At 36.5% G+C, this 20,573-nt stretch overlaps 1 protein-coding gene across 1 annotated transcript in view; it reads right to left on the reverse strand.

The window, feature by feature from the left end:
* Positions 1–20,573, reverse strand: part of LOC106867818 (inter-alpha-trypsin inhibitor heavy chain H5) — a 126,617-nt gene that overhangs the window by 15,556 nt on the left and 90,488 nt on the right. Inside the window, exons 9-11 of the mRNA XM_089340307.1 lie at positions 19,635–19,667; positions 5,939–5,959; positions 775–888 (exon numbers count right to left, since the gene is read on the reverse strand). Of these exons, the coding sequence (XP_089196433.1) occupies positions 775–888; positions 5,939–5,959; positions 19,635–19,667 (168 nt within the window). The remainder of the gene's footprint in view (positions 1–774; positions 889–5,938; positions 5,960–19,634; positions 19,668–20,573) is intronic.

Here is a 20,573-nt window from a genome sequence, read left to right on the forward strand (position 1 = left end):
TCTCCAATTGAAACGTTAAATCCTCTTTCTTTTCTTTCCTTTCCTGAGCGTCCAATAACACTGTACTTATTCCACATCCTCACGTTGTTTTTTTTGTGTTTTTTCGTGCTTGTTCATGTTGAAATTGACTATATATATATATATATATATATATATATATATATATATATATATATATATATATATATATATATATATATATATATATATATATATATATATATGTATGTATGTATGTATGTATGTATGTAAGTATGTATGTATGTGTAGGCACAGGTGTGGTCGTGCAGTAAGAAGCTTGCTTTCCATCAATGTGGTTCCAGGTTCAGTCCCACTGTGTGGCACCTTAGGCAACTGTCTTCTAATACAGCCTTGGGCCAACCAAAGCCTTGTGAATGGCTTTAGTAGATGGAAACTGAAATAAGCCCATTGTATATGTGTGTGTTTTGTGTGTGTGTTTTGTATGTGTGTGTGTGTGTGTGTGTGTGTGTGTGTGTGCGTGTATGTGTGTGTGTGTGTGTGTGTGTGTGTCCCACCACCATTTGACAACTGCTGTCAGTCTGTTTATGTGCCCGTAAATTAGCGGTTTGGCAAAGAATAAGTACCAGGCTTAAGAAAATAAGGACAAGGGCCAATTCATTTGACGAAAGGTTGTTCAGGGCAGTGCCCCAGCATGGTCACAGTCTAATGACTGAAACAGATAAAATATAAAAGACATCCAGATAGAAAGTAGGATGGAAGACAAAAGGATGAACAAGAAGTGGGAGCACTAACCTGTTGCTGGATCATCAAGGAGCAATATATTCTGTCCAGATTTGGCCAGGACTTCAAAACAGAGTGGAAATTCAAGTGTAGGCAACTCAACAATGAAGTGTGGGTCATAAACCACTGTTGGAAATAAAGAAAATAGAAGGAAAAAAACGACATCAGATTTGTTTCTATACAATCATCATCATTTAGTGTACATTGTCCATGCTGGCATGGGTTGGACGGTTTGACCAGGGCTGGCAAGCTGGAAGGCTGCACCAGACTTCAGTCTGATTTGGCATGGTTTCTACAGGTGGATGCCCGTCCTAACACCAACCACTCCAAGATTAGCACGGGTGCCAGTTATGTGACACCAGCCTCAGCCACAACTATGATTTCACTCAGCTTGACAGGTCTTCTCAAGAACAGCATATCGCCAAAGGTTTTGGTCACTAGTCATTGACTCTGTGAGACCCAATGTGTGGAAATGATGCTTCACCACCTTGTCCTATGTCTTCCTGGGTCTACCTTTTCTACAGATGCCCTCCACACTTAGAGATTGGCACTCCTTTACACAGCTGTCCTCATCCATATGCATTACATAACCATACCAGTGCAATTGTCCCTTTTGCACACCACATCTGATGCCTCTTATGCCTAACTTTTCTCTCAAGATGCTTACACTCTGTCAAACATGCACACTGACATTGCACTTCTAGAGAAGCATACTGGCTTCATTTCTTTGAAGTCTACGCATGTCTTCAGCTGTCACAGCCTATGTTTCACTGCTGTGTAGCATAGCTTTTCACACACAGTCATCATACAATCTGCCTTTCACTCTGAAGGAGAGGCTCTTTGTTGCTAGCAGAGGTAGGAACTCTTTGGACTTTGCCCAGCCTAATCTTATTCTTACAGCTACGCTCTTGGAGTATCCAGTTCCGCTACTAACTTGGTCACTTAGAATAACATAAGCTGTCAACTACCTCTAGCTTACCCCAGTGGTAGTTGATAGAGTCTATTTTCTGTACATTTTTGGTGTTTATTGTACCTGTGCATTTTCAACACACAATACATATATAAATATATGCACACATACTCACACACACAGACCCGCACACACACACACACACACACACACACACACACACACACACACACACACACACACAATTCTTCACTCACCTTTAGGGAACGTGCAAGTCAGCTAATCTCTAGAATTCTTTACAACTACAGATATAAAAAGGGAGGCAGTAACAATTGATTACATCAACATCAAAGAAAATGATGTAACACTGGCAATAGATGAGGTAGACTCAAACGCAGCTGCTGGCCCTGATGGATTCCCAGTAGTCCTTCTCAAATCATGCAAACGAGCCCTTGCAAACCACTGTAGTTTCTTTTCTGATCTTCCTTGCAAGTGGTGAGCTCCCAGGCAAACTGAAGGAGGGAATAATATACCCTTATCATAAAGGAGGAAGCAGAGCAAATTCTAAAAACTATGGGCCTATCTTTCTGATTTCATACATCAGCAAAGTCATGGAACGAATAGTTTGAAAGAAACTAATTGCACTCCTTTAAGAGAATGACTTGCTGACTGACACCCAGCACACCTTTCAGCCAGGGAGAAGCTGCCTGACACAGCTCTTGTGGCACTATGACTGGGCGTTAAAGCAGCTGCTCAACAATCCAAATGTGAAGGTGATATATCTTGACTTTGTAAAGCTTTTGTTAAAGTCAATCATGGTATGAAATGTCACAAGCTGTGTAATCTCAGCATAAATGGAAGACTAAGAGAATGGTTCCATGACTTCCCAAAAGATAGAAGTCAGGTAGTGGTAGCCAATGGGACTACCTCCAAGGAAACACAAATAATGAGTGGTGTCCCACAGAGCACTGTCCTGGGGCCACTGTTGTGCATAGTGGCCCTCTCAGACATATCCTCAGATGCTCAGCTAGCTATGCAGATGATGCAATAGTCTCTCAGAGGATACAGAACGCTGGAGATGTTGCGCATCTGCAACAGGAGTTGCACACAATATACAGGTGGGCTGAGGAAAATAACATACAGTTAAATGCTGGAAAATTCCAAGCCCTGTGCTACCAACAAATGAAGCTGAATGAAAAGCAGACAAGATGTACTGGCCCCAGAGGAATTGCAATTCTTGAATCAAAATCAGTGAGCAACCTGGGCAATGATATGAGTAATGATGTATCTTTCCAGGTGCATATTTCTAAGTTGACAAAAAAATATTGACAGCTGACTGGATGGATCCTTTGAACTTTCAGAACGAGAGAACAGGAAATCATGATGCCTTCTGGAGGACATTTGCCCCCAGTCTTTCAGATTACTGCTTCAAAGTATGGTCATCAAACAGTGTAAAATTAGCATGTCAGCTACTCCGAGAGACTGAAAGAGTTAAGGCTTACTCTCTAGAACAAAGGCAGGAAAGATATGCAGCAATATATATCTGTAAAATCCTAGAACTTATACTTAACTTTGGCATTGTAATTTACACAAACAGCAGAATGGGGCACCACTACATAGTACCGAAAATTCCAACATTGCTATCAGAATAAAGAATCAGATACTGCAACAGCTTGGGTTTCAAAGGCCCACAGCTCTTCAATATCCTCCCACAAAGCTTAAGAGATCTACATGGGGTGGATGTAGGTGTCTTCAAAACAAAACTGGATCTCCTCCTGTCAAGAGTCCCAGATAAACCTACCAAGTGGCAAGAAGTGCAGATGAGGGCAGCAACATCAAACTCAGTTATTCACCAAATGCCACCTATCAGAGGAGGTTTAGTAAAAGTGTACACACACACACATACATCACCACTCTTCCATCACTATAAGATTTTGTGTGTAAATGTGCGTGCGTATGTATGTATGTATGTATGTGTATATATATATATATATATATATATATATATATATATATATATATATATACATATATATATATATCTGTAGATACACACACACATATATTTACATGTGTTATATCCATACATACTTCTATATATTAGTTTTATCATTTAGTAAAATAAGAGTTGCAATATATTTGAAATCTTATATGTTTGTATTATGAGCTAAGGTTTTTGTAGTGGTGTTAGATTCTCCTAATAAATAAACAAGTGGCCTTGTAGGAAAAAGTAGCTTAAATCCCAGTTTGCAAGTGCTCATTGTTTTTCTTAAGTCAAATGTTTCACGGAAGACACCAAACCATTTGGGAAAATAAAAAGTAATTAATATCACTTAAAAGTTAAAAAACTGTTGCTAGTTAAGTAATGAGCTAATTATCCATCTGATAAAATGAATAATGTATGAAAATAGTATTTCATATTTTTGCACAAGGCCAGCAATTTCAAGGGGGAGCAAGTCGACTACATCAACCCCAGCACTTAACTGGTAATTATTTTATCGACCCCAAAAGGATGAGGAGTAAAGTCAACCTCAGCAGAATTTGAATTCAGAACGTAAAGATGGAGGAAATGCTACAAAACATTTTGCCTGGCATGTTAAGGATTCTGCCAGCTTAAGACTAAGTTGACCTTTGTGGGATTTGAACTCACAGTGTAGGGAACTAGAACAAATACCATGAGGTATTGTTTGATGTTTTAACGAGCTCATTGCCTTTCTACTGTAAACATTAACAAAATCAATATTCACTTTGATCACTTATTATTTTCTACATGAATTAAGGCAGTGAGCTGGTAGAATCATTAGCATGTCAGACGAAATACTTGGCAGCGTTTCTTCCATTTCCTTACTTTTTGAAATTAAATTCTGCCATGTTCAACTTCACCTTTCACCCTTTCGGGGTCAATAAAATAAGTACCAGTTGAGTACAGGAGTTAATGTAATCAAAATTTCAGGCCTCATGCCTATAAAAGAAAGGATTATTATTATTGAGTAAGAGAGCAGCACATGCCGTCAAAGTGACCTTGGGGTACAAATATACAAGGCTTAATATATCCATCTGTACCCCAGGAACATGCATCACAGTCATATGTGTGTGACAAGGTGATCTCATATCAAGATAAACAACACTTGACCTTGCAAGTGAAGACTCAATTAGAATTTTCTTCAGGTTGACTGGGCCATCCTACTTAAAAGGTCTCTGAATAGGGGTTGTTTAAGGAATATGAACAAAATACCCGTTTTACCAGAGGTGAATTATTCAGACCCCAAGAATTATTGTTTGATGCAAACTCACAGCATATTTTACTGGATGTGTTAGAAAGTGTCAGCTGTCCATAACCAGCAGACTAAGGTGACTCTTGTTTACTGGTCATGCTCCAAGAACCCTGTGAAGAACTCTTGCAGTTCCAAGCAATGCTGAGTTTTGTAGGTGTTCTACCTTTGCATTTGTACCAGTCTTTTTGGGCCATGATGGTAGTTGGGTTCTGATACTTCCAAGTGCACCGATTACTACTGGTATCATGTCTACTCTCCTCATTGACCATAACCTTCATATTTCCTACTTCAAATTATCATAGCTGTTTAGTTTTTCTTCTTCTTTCTCCTTGATCCTGTTGTCACTGGGACATGCTATGTCAATTATCATGCATGTCCTTTCTTTATAATTATCATCATCATCATCATCATCATTGTTATTATTGCTATTACTATTATGAAGGAAGCAAGCTGGCAGAATTGTTAGCATGTTGGACAAATCACTTAGCAGCATTTCTTCCAGTTCTTTATGTTCTAAATTCAAATCCAGCCAAGGCTGAGTTTGCATTCATCCTTTTGCAGGATTGATAAACTAAAGTACCAGTTGGGCATTACTGTTGATGTAATCACAAACTCCTTCACCAAAAACTTTGCTAGCCTTATGCCAAAATATTGAAACCATTATTTTCTACATGGATGAACTGCTTTTGATTATTTTCTTCCTTTGACCAAGACTCTGAAAAATGTTACAAGTTCTTTCATCTTACTGTTATCTTAGCAATAACAATAACGACTTTTTTTGGTAAAGTATCGACTTTTAATGGAGGCACAATACCTTAAATGTGAGTAGAAGGGATGGATGGTGGATATTTATTATCATAAAGGCAGTAATCATATGGTACTTATTTTATAGACCCTGAAACTATGAAAGACAAAGTCGATCTGAATTTGAATTCAGATCATAAAGTTTCTTGTTTTAATATTCAAAGAATATAAAGTTGGCAATACTTACATCCACTGGCTCGTCTCTTAGCTGCAATATAGAGAAACACCAAGATAAAGAGAGTGCTTTGATATAGGATATATTAATATTAAAACTTATTGGTCACTTACACCAGTAATCTGAATATAAACAGAGTTTATATGTGTGTATGTGGATGTGTGTGTGTGTGTGTGTGTGTGTATGTGTGAGTGTGTGTGTGTGTGTGTGTGTGTGTGTGTGTGTGTGTGTGTCTGTCTGTCTGTGTGCATCACTAAAACTCGAGAACTACCCAACATATTTCATTCAAATTTTACACATGCCTTACTTAGGGTCCATGCAGTGTCATGAGCCAAAACAATTTCCAACTTCTTGCTTAATGCGAGCCCGGAGCAATCTCTTATCTCTTACACTGTTTCTGTATTGTGTTAAAAGTGAAACAATATCTCTTTACATTATTTACATTTGACAGATATTTGTCTCATCTTGTTTGTTGTTAACACAACGTTTTGGCTGATATACCCTCTAGCCTTCATCAGGTGTCATGGGGAAATTTTGAACCCTATGGCTGCGATATGTTGATGACACCTTTATACTCTGGCCCCATCAGGAAGATGTCCAAGTGCTGTTAGATCATGTGAACTCAATAAAGCCATCCATGCAGTTCACAATGGAAAAGGAAAAAGACAATCAGCTAGCATTCCTGGATGTATTAATAACACGCACCAAGTATGGATTCAGGTCATATGTATACCACAAGCCGACCTTCACTGGAAGATACCTCAACTTCAATTCCCACCATCCGTACAGTGTAAAGAGAGGGATTGCTCAATGCCTAAAACATTGAACAAAGAATATAAGTAGCAATCGTGATACACACCACGAAGAAATGATCAAGCTCAATAACAATCTATTAAGCAACAACTACCCCGCAAAAATACTATCCACTCCAATTATGAAGAAAAGAGAGGATGAAACCAATAAACTGTCCACAGTCTGTCTACCCTATGTGAAAGGCCTCTCCGAAAAGATACAAAAGATACGTGGCCCATATGACACCAGGACGGTATTCAAAAGTAATACAACACTTCACAAATATCTCCTTTGAGTAAAAGCACCAATAGATGAGAAAATGACCAAAGACTGTGTGTACTCCATCCCATGCAGCTGTGGTAGGTTATACAAAGGCGAAACATATCGCCCCCTCAAAATAAGGGTATTGTGCCTCCATTATATGTGCCTCCATTATATGTGCCTCCATTATATGTCCGATGGCTCAACGAACCTAATGCCACCGACATTAAGTTGGTTGAGTCATCTGGCACTATGTTCTTTTTGGAGAGAAGTTTTAATTGTTAATTTTTATCTTTATTCACCAGAAGAAAACGGTTTATTTTTGCATGATGAAACACTCTTGTTCAGTGGTTCTCAAACTAGGGTCTGTGGTCCCCTAGAGGATTGCAAAGTGATTTTAGTGGGGGGCTGTGAAGGGATGCTGAAGTATCATGAAAACAGGGTGGCTTGAGACAGTTAAGTCTAAAAATTTCAAGACTTTCAATTTATCGCATGCTATCATCCCTTTTTGTTGTTGGCCTCAAAAACCCATGCCATTCCTACACATTCATTTGCTAATCATACGTGTACAACAAGTGTAATTGGCTGATAGAAAATATGCAGATATAACAGTTGACTGTGCATGTGTTGTCAGTATTTTTCGTTTCTCATTTGTTTTGTAACCAATTGATCAATTGATTCCCCATATTTTCATGTGTATTTATTGTATCCCAATGGTGCATTGCCTGGATGAAGCTGTGGTTTTCAGGGTTGTGGATCTATGGGCAGTGTGGACCATAGTCCGGAAATTACAGGACACGAATGTATGTCATTTTTTTTTTGCCATGTTGATTATCCTGCATTTGTAGGGGACCATGAATCATCAAAAAATCTGTAAGGGGACTGGCACGTAAAATTTTTGAAAAGTTTGAGAACCACAGCTCTTGTTCCTCAGTAAAGAACATGTCTGAAACAGCTGTAGTGAACAGCAACTCATATGTGTTACTAGTTATTATATATATATATATATATATATATATATATATATTTATATATTAAATGAAATATGAAAAATACAAAAAAAAAATACAAGCCAATAGATTTATTGGGATTTTTGACAAAAGATTGATTTACTTAGATTACTTATGTTTAGAAGGCACAGAATCTGATAGTTAAGGTGTTGCAATCATGGTCGTAATATGATGGGCAGTGCATTGTGCTCTTAAGCAAAACACTTGCAAGACCCTCATCTCTCCTCAACATGAGACTCTCCTGTTGAGGAGAGATGTGGGTCTTGCAAATTTTTTATGAACAACCTTTGCAGATGATTTGTCAACAGTGATCAGATATTTGTGCAGTATATCAGCTCACTCCTTCCATCAAATCGACATCGATTGTACAGAGGCACAGTGTGCCACATGCCAGATGTTGAAGTGATTGCAGAATAATGTGAAATGAAGTGTTTTGCTTAAGAGCACAATGCACTGCCCATGATATTACAACCATGAATGCAACACCTTAACTACGAGATTTTGTGCCTTCTAAACACAAGTAATCTAAGTAAATCAGTCTTTTGTCAAAAATCCCAATAAATCTATTGGCTTGTATATTTTTTTTTTGTATTTTTCATATTTCGGTTAATTTTATATAAAAAAAAATGATGCATCAACCCCCACCCACACATACACACATGCTTAAATAAAAAATTATTTTAACCTAGTTTTTTAATAATATTTGGGAGATATATATTACATGGTGAATGAAATATGTTTTGTTTACAGAAAATATTGCAGGGAGTGGGATTTCCCAAAAAAAGGAAAAAGAAAGCAGGGAAGGGCTGGGGAATATTGTCTGAATTAGCAAAATAGAATTACTTTAGCATTTGTCTCAAGAAAGATATGAAATTTTTGGATTGAATAATAAATTGCATAGTTTGGCAATTTTAATTACAATCATTTGGGAATATGGCATGGTAACAACTTGAATGTGTAATGGCTGCAATGAGTTAGCTGCTGACTTGTACACGTAGGCGCACACAAACAAACATACACTCATGCTCATTTGTACGAACATGCAAACATATATACGCGGGGCTGGTGCTAGGAAGTGTGGGGCTTAGTTAGAGAATTGTCAGTGGGGCCCACCACTCATCAAAAGCTGAACGTTGATGTTTTATGTTTTGTGTAGTATGCCAGTACCAGCTAAGAAGCAATGAGCATTAACAACTCAATCAACACACCAACTCAACAACATATTTACAAACACCAGGAACTCTCTTTACTCAAAAAGTCTTGCTGCTTTGTTAGCAACTGGCTTGAACTTAATTAAAACACTGAGAAAAAACTTACATGAGTTTGTGAGTCACCTGTTCATAGAAACATGGTTATGTCACCGACAATAACGATCTCAAAATGCTGGAGCTGAGTGGTATTATGTTTTATTAAGAACAATAACCGAAACAAAATACATTTTGTTCGACTCACTGTTTCAACTGAAACAAAATCCATTTTGCTTGCCTCAACGACTATATTATAAATACAGCAAATCTTAATTTTCTTTCTTTGCATATTTGTAATCACCGAGATCTAAAACATAAGAATCCCCCAAAATTTTTTTAAAAAAATATATACAATTTTCAAGGGTAGGTGTGAAACTGCATGAGCCCCCTTTTCACTTTAGTAGAATGAAGAACAACTCAAAATAACAAGATGAAGATATAAATATCCACAAGCAAGCATAACAAATATGTGTCCCCATCATCAGCTGCCAAATTGATATCACTATGATTTCAATATATATATATATATGTGTGTGTGTGTGTGTGTGTGTGTGTGTGTGCGTGTGTGTGGAGGCACGTGACTTAGTGGTTAGGGTGTCAGCATCATGATCGTAAGATTATGGTTTCAATTCCTGGACCGTGCGATGCGTTGTGTTCTTGAGCAAAACACTTCATTTCACATTGCTCCAGTCCGCTCAGTTGGCAAAAATGAGTAACACTGCGATGGACTGGCGTCCCGTCCAGCTGGGGAATACATACGCCATTGAATCTGGGAAACTGAGCCCATGAGCCTGGCTAGGCTTTAAAAGGGTGCATTTATTATTCTATTTTATTATATATATGTATATGTATATACACACACACACATATATATATATATATATATATATATATATATATATATATATATATATATATATATATATATATGTATATATATATACATATACATACACATACACAAATGCACACATATGCAGATCGTAATATATTCTTGGCTAGATGGGTGGCAGCTCAGCATAGACACTGATGTAAACATGAGATTAGGAAAACCTCTTTACTCAGAAGCCATCTGAAAATTGCTATTCTTAATGTGAAACTAAAAGTAATGCAATCATGGACAATTTTATGCATTATATTACAATATATGTTTACATTAAAACCATATCAGATGTTGTTTACATTTTCTATTTTCTTTCTTACGAATATAATATAATCAAGATATAAATATATATATATATATATATATATAGAATTACATAGCTATGTACAGTGATTGACATCTCTGGTTGTCAAAACAACAAACATACATATGCCTATATGTATGTGTGCATGCTTAGAAGCAGACACATATACATACACACTTCCCCCATTCACACACACTCACACATATGTATGTATATATGTGTGTGTGCGTGCGTGTGCACATGTATACAGTATATATATATATATATATATATATATATATATATATATATATATATATATATATATATATATATATATATATGTATATATATATATATATAGATCTCTCTATCTCTCTATCTCTCTCTCTCTCTCTCTATATATATATATATATATATATATGACGGGGGATGAGATGAACTGAAAGGTAAGGGCTGTAACGTCAAACAGGGTCATCTTCTTTTGTTCTGGGGTAGCGGTGGTTGATGGATGCAAGTGGAGTGACCCTAACAAAAATTCTAATCATGACATATTTATCCCATACTACTCATCTCTATGCCCAGATTCCAAAATCGAAATCTTATGGAACCTTTTGAAAGGTTTTTGCTCCTGAAAACTGGAGCACATGGAGCTCTAAAATGTGGAAGTTAAAGCCCCTATTGTGTGTGTGTGTGGAGGGGCGTCTTAAAGTCAACCAGAGAAGTTGAATTGTTGGGAATCTTTTTTAACTTGGGTGTTATATCTATTGTTCAAATTTCTTTGAAATTGGAAATATATGAATGTTCACTGGGTTTGTAAAAGAGAGCAAAGCTAAAGGAAACCAAAAGACAAATGATCACAATATGCAGTCAACTACCCTATCCTAGTTGTTACCACTCCCCAATGTAGGATTCCTTACCATACAGGTGACCGGCACAGCTGTAAGGTGTATTACGGATTTATAGCAATAGAAAGGGCGTGACCCAACTGAAATAAACATAAACAACTGTGTGACATGAGGGCTAAGGAGAAATGAAAGTGTCACTTCTGGAGTTCGCTAAAGATCACTATGCCAATAGGTAACTGGACAGAATAAATTTGCAATCTATAAACCTCTTTGAATGACCAGTCACTTATCTGGGAAAGCCTTGAAATCAATGTTACCATCTGGGGACTATCTCTTACCCATTGATAATAAAAAGACTGAAAGGAGGTCTGCAACCAAATAACTTTACTCAAAATAACACTTTGCAACTGAATCAGTGGAGGCAAAGCTGCCTCTCCTTTACTTGATAATTTATGCACCACATTGCAGAAATCACAATCTAAGTATATCTGAAAGCAAACTCTTATAGTGTTGTACCATTAAATTATAAATAACACTCACCTTGTATGTTTGGGTGATTCTACAGCTTCCAAGATTACAATTGTATTCGTCTTGGCTTAGTTAAAATGACTAAATTGTGGGGCTTAAGGGGTTTTACTAACTCCTAAGAAGTTGAAATTTTAGAAATATTACTTCATTTGTGTCTAATATCTATGGCTAAAATTTCATCAACAGTAAAGACAGATGAATTTTCAAAGGGGTTATGGCCTCATTTATTCCCCCTCCCTTTCAAACATATACTGCATTACATCTGTCTTTATGCATAGAATATAATTTCCAAATTTCATAAAGATCCATTCACTACTTTTGACTTAGTTTTGGATCATAAAAAATTACTAAAATTTGGGAGTTAAGGCCCCCGTTAGGGGGTCTTAGAATCCTCATGAGAAGCGGAAACTCTGGGAATACTTTTTGATGTGTGTCAATTACCCATGGTTGAAATTTCATCAACATTGGAAATTTATGAATTTTCATGGGGGGGTTCTGCCCTCTTTAAGCCACTGCAAATTCAAACCAAACATACTGCATTATACCCACCCTAATGCATTGAATCTAAGTTCCAAATATCATAAGGATCTATTCAGTAATTTTGGTCCATGAAATTGTATGAAACACACAGCATTACCCTTCTCACAGACAGACATTCTCGTATGTATGTATGTATGTATGTATGTATGTATGTAAAAAAAAAAAAATATAGAAGTCCTCGCTTCAGATCGAGTTGGATGGCGAACAAGGGTGTGGAGTGGAGTGAAAGCATTTGAAGAGGCCAGGATGATGCAAGCAGGGCTCAAGAGACATTTAAGGAAAAAGGTGAAGACTGAGAAGGTGAATGACAAGGACCTTTTTGTGTGCACAGTCTGTGACAGACTATGTCTGTCCTTGGCTGGCCTCAAATCTCACCTGCGAACCCATGGAAAACAAACCTCACCCAGCTATTCTGATTATATGTCTGTGCACACGTTTGAATGTGGTGTGTGCCAGAGGGTTTGCAAATCCAATGGGGGTCTTAAAAGACATGTTAGGATCCACAATGAGCAGAACTTACTTGCAGGTATTGGTAGTGCAAATCAGAGGTGCAATCTGTGTGGGTGTTTTTTCAAAACACTGTCTGGTTTAAAAAGCCACATCAGACGCCATGAAAGGGCTAAGGTGTAGGTGCAGGAGGTGGTCAAACTCTGTTTAAGGAGTAGACAACCACCATGTATGTATGTATGTATGTATGCATGCCTGTATATATGTGAGATAATAGTTTCGCTTTTGACACAATACTGCAATAGTGGAAGAGATAGGAGGTTGCTCTGGGCTCGTATTAGGCAAGAAGTTGAAATTGTTTTTGGCCTATGACACTACATGGACCCTAAGTAAGGTATGTGTAAAATTTGAATGAAATCAGTTGTGTAGTTCTCGAGTCTTAGGGATTCACACATACAGACACATAGACAGACAGACACACACACACACACATTCTCATCTTTATATATATAGAAAGAGAGAGAGAGAGAGACATGTGTATAAACACACACACATAGGCATGTGTGTGCGTGTGTGTATTATTTTTTTACTTGCTTCAATCATTAGACTATAGCCATGCTGAAGAATTTTAGCCAGACGAATTGAGCTCAGTACTTGTTTTTTAAGCTTGGACTCTTTTACTGAACTGCTAGGTTATGAGGATGTAAGCACACCTACACTAGTTTTCAAGTGGTGGTAGGGGACAAACACAGACACAAAGAGACACACACAAACACACAGCCATTTATATCTATATACAATGGGCTTCTTTCAATTTTTGTCAACCAAATCTACTCACAATGCTTTGGGTGGCCCAAGGCTATAGTGGAAGACAGATGCCTAAGGTATCATGCAGTGGAGTTGAACCCAGAACCATTTGGTTGGGAAGCAAACTTCTTACCACACAGCCATGTCTACACCTACGAGGGGTTACCCAAAAGAAACAGCAATTTTACAATATTGCTTTATTCACTTAGTTTTACATGTTAACTCTTTTATCGCCTTCAAAATATTCTCCACTTGAAGCAATACATCAGTTCAGGCACGTTTTCCACTATTCGTTTTTTTCTTCACTGGGTTCTACATCTGCAAATTCCATAACACCAGCTTTTGTCACTAGTGGTGACCTTCGAAAAAAGGCCTGGATCAACTTCAAACTGTTCCTTCAGTTCATGATACGTATTCAGCCATGACTGCTTTTGATCTTCCATGAACAAGTGAGGTACAAATTTTACTGCAACTCTTCCAATTCACAATTCTTTGCTCAAAATTCGTTGGCAGGAGCTCCAGGACACACCAGTCATATAAGCAAGTTCATCAATTTTTCGGTGACAGTCCTCCAAGATCAGTTCATGAATTTTCATGATGCTTTCATTCATTCAGGTCAACAGTCATCCTGAATGAGGTTGGTCTTCGAGTGACAAGTGATCATTCTTAGAGCATGGAAACCACTTGTAAACTTGTGTTTTGCTCATGGCAGCATCCTTGTAAGCTGTTTGAAGCATGACAACTGTTTCAGCTGCCATTTTTCTCAGCAGAAAAGCGAATTTCACAGAAGCATGCTGTTCCTTTGTTTCAGCCATTGCAAAGATCGACAAACAGGGGAGAAGCAACGCAAACAAAGACACACCATGTGGCAGAACGATTTCACTGAATGATGCTGGCTGGCAGACTGATGCCTGAGGGTCACATCAAGTGGCTTCAAGTGGTAGAGCCTAAACTACAAGGGGTTTGTTCCACAAAGAACGTTTCTGGTTACTTTTGGGTACTCCCACATATGTGAGTATGTGTATGTTCTTTTATTCTTTTCTTTTATTTGCTTCAGTCATTTGACTGTGGCCATGCTGGAGCACTGCCTTTAGTCGAGCAAATCGATCCCAGGACTTATTCTTTGTAAGCCTAGTACTTTTTCTACAGGTCTCTTTTGCCAACCACTATGTTACGGGGGACATAAACACACCAGCATCAGTTGTCAAGCGATGTTGGGGGACAAATACACACACATATATACATATATACATATATATATATATATATATATATATATATATATATATATATACGACAGGGTTCTTTCAGTTTCCATCTACCAAATCCACTCACAAAGCTTTGGTCAGCTGAGGCTATTGTAGAAGTTACTTGCCCAAGGTGCTACACAGTGAGACTGAACTCAGAACCATGTGCAAGTTACTTACCACACAGCTACTCCTGCACCTATATAAATATATATATATATATATATATATATATATATATATATATATATGTATGTATATATATATATATATATATATATATATATATATATATATATATATATTTGTGTGTGTCTGTGTTTGTTCTGCCATCGCTTGACAACCCATGTTGGTGTGTTTAGTGGTTCAGCAAAATGGACTGACAGAATAAGTGTTACGCTTACAAAGAATAAGTCTTGGGGTCAATCTGTTTGACTAAAGGCAGTGCTCCAGCATGGCTGCACCCAAATGACTGAAATAAGTAAAAGAATATATATATATATGTATATATATATATATATACACACACACACATATATATATATATATGTATGTATTCACATCTATCTATCTATCTATCTATCTATCTATCTATCTATCTATTAAAATTTTGTAAACAGAGAGTTACTTACGTTTCTTGCATAAATAAAAGAAATTTTATTTAACAAACTGTGACACTAAGGACCGAGGTTACCGTGGTCTTTTCGTAGGTTTTTCTTTCCACGGATAACCTCCCCATTTATTGGGAATTTTCTGTATTATTTCATATTTTTTGTAAATACCCCAAACGTTCTGCGATGTTTTTTTCCATCGTTGTCCCCACTTTTTTTTTTTTCGCCCCCCCCCTCGAAAAGAAAAACTCTACATTTGTATTTTGTCCCTTCTATGTTGAGCCCTGTGTGGCTAATAAAGAAACATATCTATCTATCTATCTATATATATATACACATACATACACACATATATATATATATATATATATATATATATATATATATATATATATATATATATATATATATATATATATATATATATATATATATATATATATATATATATATATATATATATATATATATATATATATATATATATATATATATATATATATATATATATATATATAGGCGTAGGAATGGCTGTGTGGTAAGTATCTTGCTTACCAACCACATGGTTCCGGGTTCAGTCCCACTGCGTGGCACCTTGGGCAAGTGTCTTCTACTATAGCCTCGGGCCGACCTTGATAGACAGAAACTGAAAGAAGCCCGTCGTATATATATATATATATATATATATGTATATATATATAGATATTTCATTTTTGTATTTGGTTTGCAAGATTCTTTATGTGAATTTTTGCGTTGAAGCATATTTTATTGTGTCTGGGGAGAGTCATTTTGTTTTAGTGCATTATTATTTAACACACTCACTGGTTCGATTTCCACTCATTTACTTATTTATTTACTTCAAAATTTTCGTTGTGTCTTGCAACCTTTTTCCATTGAAAATTTTGGGAAAAATAAATAAGTAAATGTGTGGAAATCGAACCAGTGAGTGTGTTAAATAATAAGGCACTAAAACAAAATGACTCTCCCCATACACAATAATATATATATATATATATATATATACAGAGAGAGAGAGAGAGAGAGAGAGAGATGTATGTATGCACATCTATCTATCTATCTATCTATCTATCTGTGTGTGTGTGTGTGCGTGTGTGTGTGTATGTTCATTTGTATATATATGTGTATGTATATAAATCCATACATGCATATACATATTCAAAGTACTTGACTAAATAAAAGAATATTTAGACTTTCACTGCACCCCCTCCCATCCCATCACCATCCTCTTTACGATCGCAACCTGTTTGTGCTCAGTCTTCAAGTACTGTCTTGGGTCTCGGTGATTGTCTTGGCATTGCTTTTCATTCATGCTTCCATTAATGAAATATGTTCCTGGCCATTGTATTGGAGTTGATATTAAATACACCATTGTACACCCTTCCCACCTTTCTCTCTTGCAAATGTATAAGATTATGACCATCAGATGTATATTAATTATATATACACATGTATCATGGAGAAATTACCCTAGCAGACAACATAAATATAGCATCATATTTTCAATGGTTGTATTAAACATCTACATATATATGTTGTGTGTGTGTTTGTGTGTGTGTATGTATCTATTTCTCTGTCTGTATATGTCATTAGCAATATTGCAACCCCAAACAAATTTGAGTAGTCGTTGTTTATATTCCCATATGATCGGGATTAAAAAGTCAAACTATAAGCTTATATAAATAATTCCAAAGTAGAATATATAGAATATTTTGGCCTAACATTTCAAAAAATTCTTCATCAGAGACAATAGTATTTTCTTTTGGTAAGAAATAGAAAGAAAAAAGGAAAATAAAAATGCTGAATCAGAGAGGAGTGGGATGAAGTTAAAATGGTGAAAAACAGAGAGAAGTTAGAAGGAGATTCTATTTGATGGCATCTAGGGCAGACTAACTTTCTCGCCAAAAAATGTGACAAGAAAAAAAATCCACCCCGGGTCCTATATACAAACTTGGACCTCCAATAAGCTTGCTTTTTCCTTGCATGTTTTATTACTGTAATCATGTAAGATATTTTCACTATCATGATTTCCTGCTTTATGGTTAGCTCTCATGCTAACTTGCTTTTTATATACAGTGTACTCAAGAAGACCCTCGCACCACAACAGAATTGAGATCCTAAAACTAAGGTGTCACATAAAATGCATTGGTGTGGGTGTTGGTACCATGTAAAAGGACTGGTGATGGTACCACATAAAAAGCATCCCGTACGTTCTGTAGAGTGGTTAACATTTGGAAGGGCATCCAGCTGTAGAAACCAAGCCAAAATAGATTATGGAACCTGGTACAGCCTCTGGCCTGGCTAGTTCCTATCAAGCTGTCCAACCCATGTCAGCATGGAAAATAGATGTTAAAAGTTGATGATGATGATGATGATGGTGATGCTGATGAATGTTTTCTGTTATTGGTAAGGTATTTTTGTAATGTTTTGTAATGTACTGCAAGATTGCTTTAAATACTGAAGGCTTTAATACACTAAGAACTTTTTTCCTGTCTGTGCTCTGTTGAAACTGAGGTGCATTTGATATATTCATGCATCTTTTATGCAATTAAATATGGTATATACCTGATAGCAATCAAAGAAGGGTGACAGTCAACAAAGACACTATCTTTTATATTTTACTTGTTTCCGTCATATGGTGCAACACAGTGGGACTGAACCTGAAACCATGTCATCAAGAAGGAAGCTTCTTACCACACCTGCATCTAGGTATGTATGTGTGTGTGTATGTGTGTGTGTGTGTGTGTGTGTGTGTGTGTGTGTGTTTGTGTCTGTCCCCACTCCATTGCTTTAGAACCAGTGTTGGTTTGTTTACATTCTATAACTTAGCAGTTCAGCAAAAGACACCAGTGGAATAGAACAAATATTAGACTTACAGGTAAGTACTAGGGTTGACCACAGTCCTATGACTGAAACAAGTAAAAAGATGTATCTGGAGGATGTTGGAGCTAGATTATTCTGCCATCCATCTTTGATTTTGACAGCAATATCCCTTTCTGCTGAAGACTGTGTTGCAGGGTGGATGGTGCTGATGGAATGTTTGTTTCTTGTGCAGCATAATTTAACATGAAGAGTGTGAATGTCGATGACTGACAATGTATGATGTCTGGGTTTGTAACCTGACTAGAAGTCGAAGGTTTGTATAGAAAACTATGCTCATCACTACACTCTGGTATCTGGTATCTGTGGCCAGGACAGTTACTCTAGAACAAGCCAGAGACAGTGATTCTATGCAATAGCTTCCATGCTGATAGAGAAAAATGACAACCATTATATTTGCTGCTGGCATATAATGCAACTTTCTCTTTAAAAAAACCTGTTTTATATGTGTCATAGTTACATTTTAAGTAAAATGATTTTCCTAACAATATTGCTTCGTAAACTTTTATTTTTTAAAATATCTCCTGATATCTTTTTCTTGTTTCAGACTGTGGCCATGCTGGGGCACCTTCTTGAAGAATTTTTAGTCGAATGAACTGACTCCATTACCCATTATTTTAAGCTGGTACTTATTCTATCAGTCTGTTTTGCTGAACTGCTAGGTTACAGGGACATAAACACAGTAACACTGGTTGTCAAGCAGTGGTGGGAACCAACACAGACACAAAGACACAGATGCATATATATGACAGGCTTCTTTTCAGTTTCTGCCTACCAAATCCACTCACAAGGCTTTGGTCAGCCCGAGGCTATAGTAAAAGACACTTGCCCAAGGTTGGGACTGAACCTGGAACCGTGTGGTCGGGAAGTAAGCTCCTTACCACTCAGCTATGCCTGTGACCTAAAAATATTGCTTCCTAAGCATTTTTTTTTTCAAAAGTAAATTTTTTTTAATGAAACAATGGCATCTTATACTTTAGCAAATAACAGTGAATAACATGAGTCCTTTAGTCCAGCCCTATACAATTCCTGCCAGATTTTTTCCCTCTTTGCTCATGACTTTAGCAGGCCATTCCAAGACCGATGATAGTGATATGATTAATATACTTCTTAAACAGTTGTAAGTCAGAGGCTGCGACCAGATCAAAAAAAAAAAAAGAGAAAAACTGGAGAAAGAAGAAACCTATGCAAGGAGTGAATTCTTGAGGGCCAAGATCTAGAAGGGGAAAAACTGATAGGGTTAGTATTAGTGTAGGATCAAAAGATTCACACTTTATGTATTTGATTATTAATATGGATGACTCACTTCTCAGGTATTCTACATTTCCACTGCGAGACACTGAAAAATTGAAAAGAAGAATGAAAATTTACAATTGGCACAAAAAGCATATTTATGTGTGTGTGTGTGTATTTGTGTGTGTGTATCAAATAGGTAGAGTGGAGTTTGTAGTATAACGTTTATAAAGCCCACTGTTCACTTATTGCTTATACTCTACAATTGAGGAAAAGCTTACAGATTTTCTATTTGTTTGAAACCTGAGTTTCTACATAGAAAGTTCTTCTTTAGACAACTTCAGATGGCTACTAATGATGCAATGCACTTGGATAATTCCGTATAGCTTCATTGGAGCTTCAAAAAGGGAGTGCAATTTTATTTGGGATAGCATTTACATGTGTGTGTGTGTGTGTGTGTGTGTGTGTGTGTGTGTGTGTGTGTACAGACAACTGTGTATATATAGTTCAAGACATAATTTCTTATTTCCTTGTCACTTATTTAATTTCTTATATATATGTATAATATATGATGATATATATATATATATATATGTCTAAATATAAGTCTAAATACCCAAAAGCTGAAACCTGGTTTGTGGATATCCCTAATTGCATAATATTTTTATTTGTGCTGTTAAATGTTTTAATTCTTTCTGTTTTCCTCGTATACTGTTTTTCTCTGTTATCTTGGTGTGCTACAGTGGATTAATTTAAAACTTAGCTCTTATTTCTAGAAGGTAAGATGCTTGTTAAGCATCATTACGCTTCGTGCAAATTTATAATTCATAGCTATTTAAAGCTATTATAACTGCGTTCCACCCATGTCACTGCTGGTGATATCATCAAATTTAAAATTTATCCACAGATGATATGAACAGTAGTAACATCTAATTTCAAATCTCAGTGTTTGGATGTTTCATTTATATATATATATATATATGTATATATATATGTTGCATATAGTCACCAA

Source organism: Octopus bimaculoides, chromosome 23 (genome assembly GCF_046866305.1).
Source record: "Octopus bimaculoides isolate indiv1 chromosome 23, ASM4686630v1, whole genome shotgun sequence".
Classification (NCBI taxonomy): Eukaryota; Metazoa; Mollusca; class Cephalopoda; order Octopoda; family Octopodidae; genus Octopus; species Octopus bimaculoides.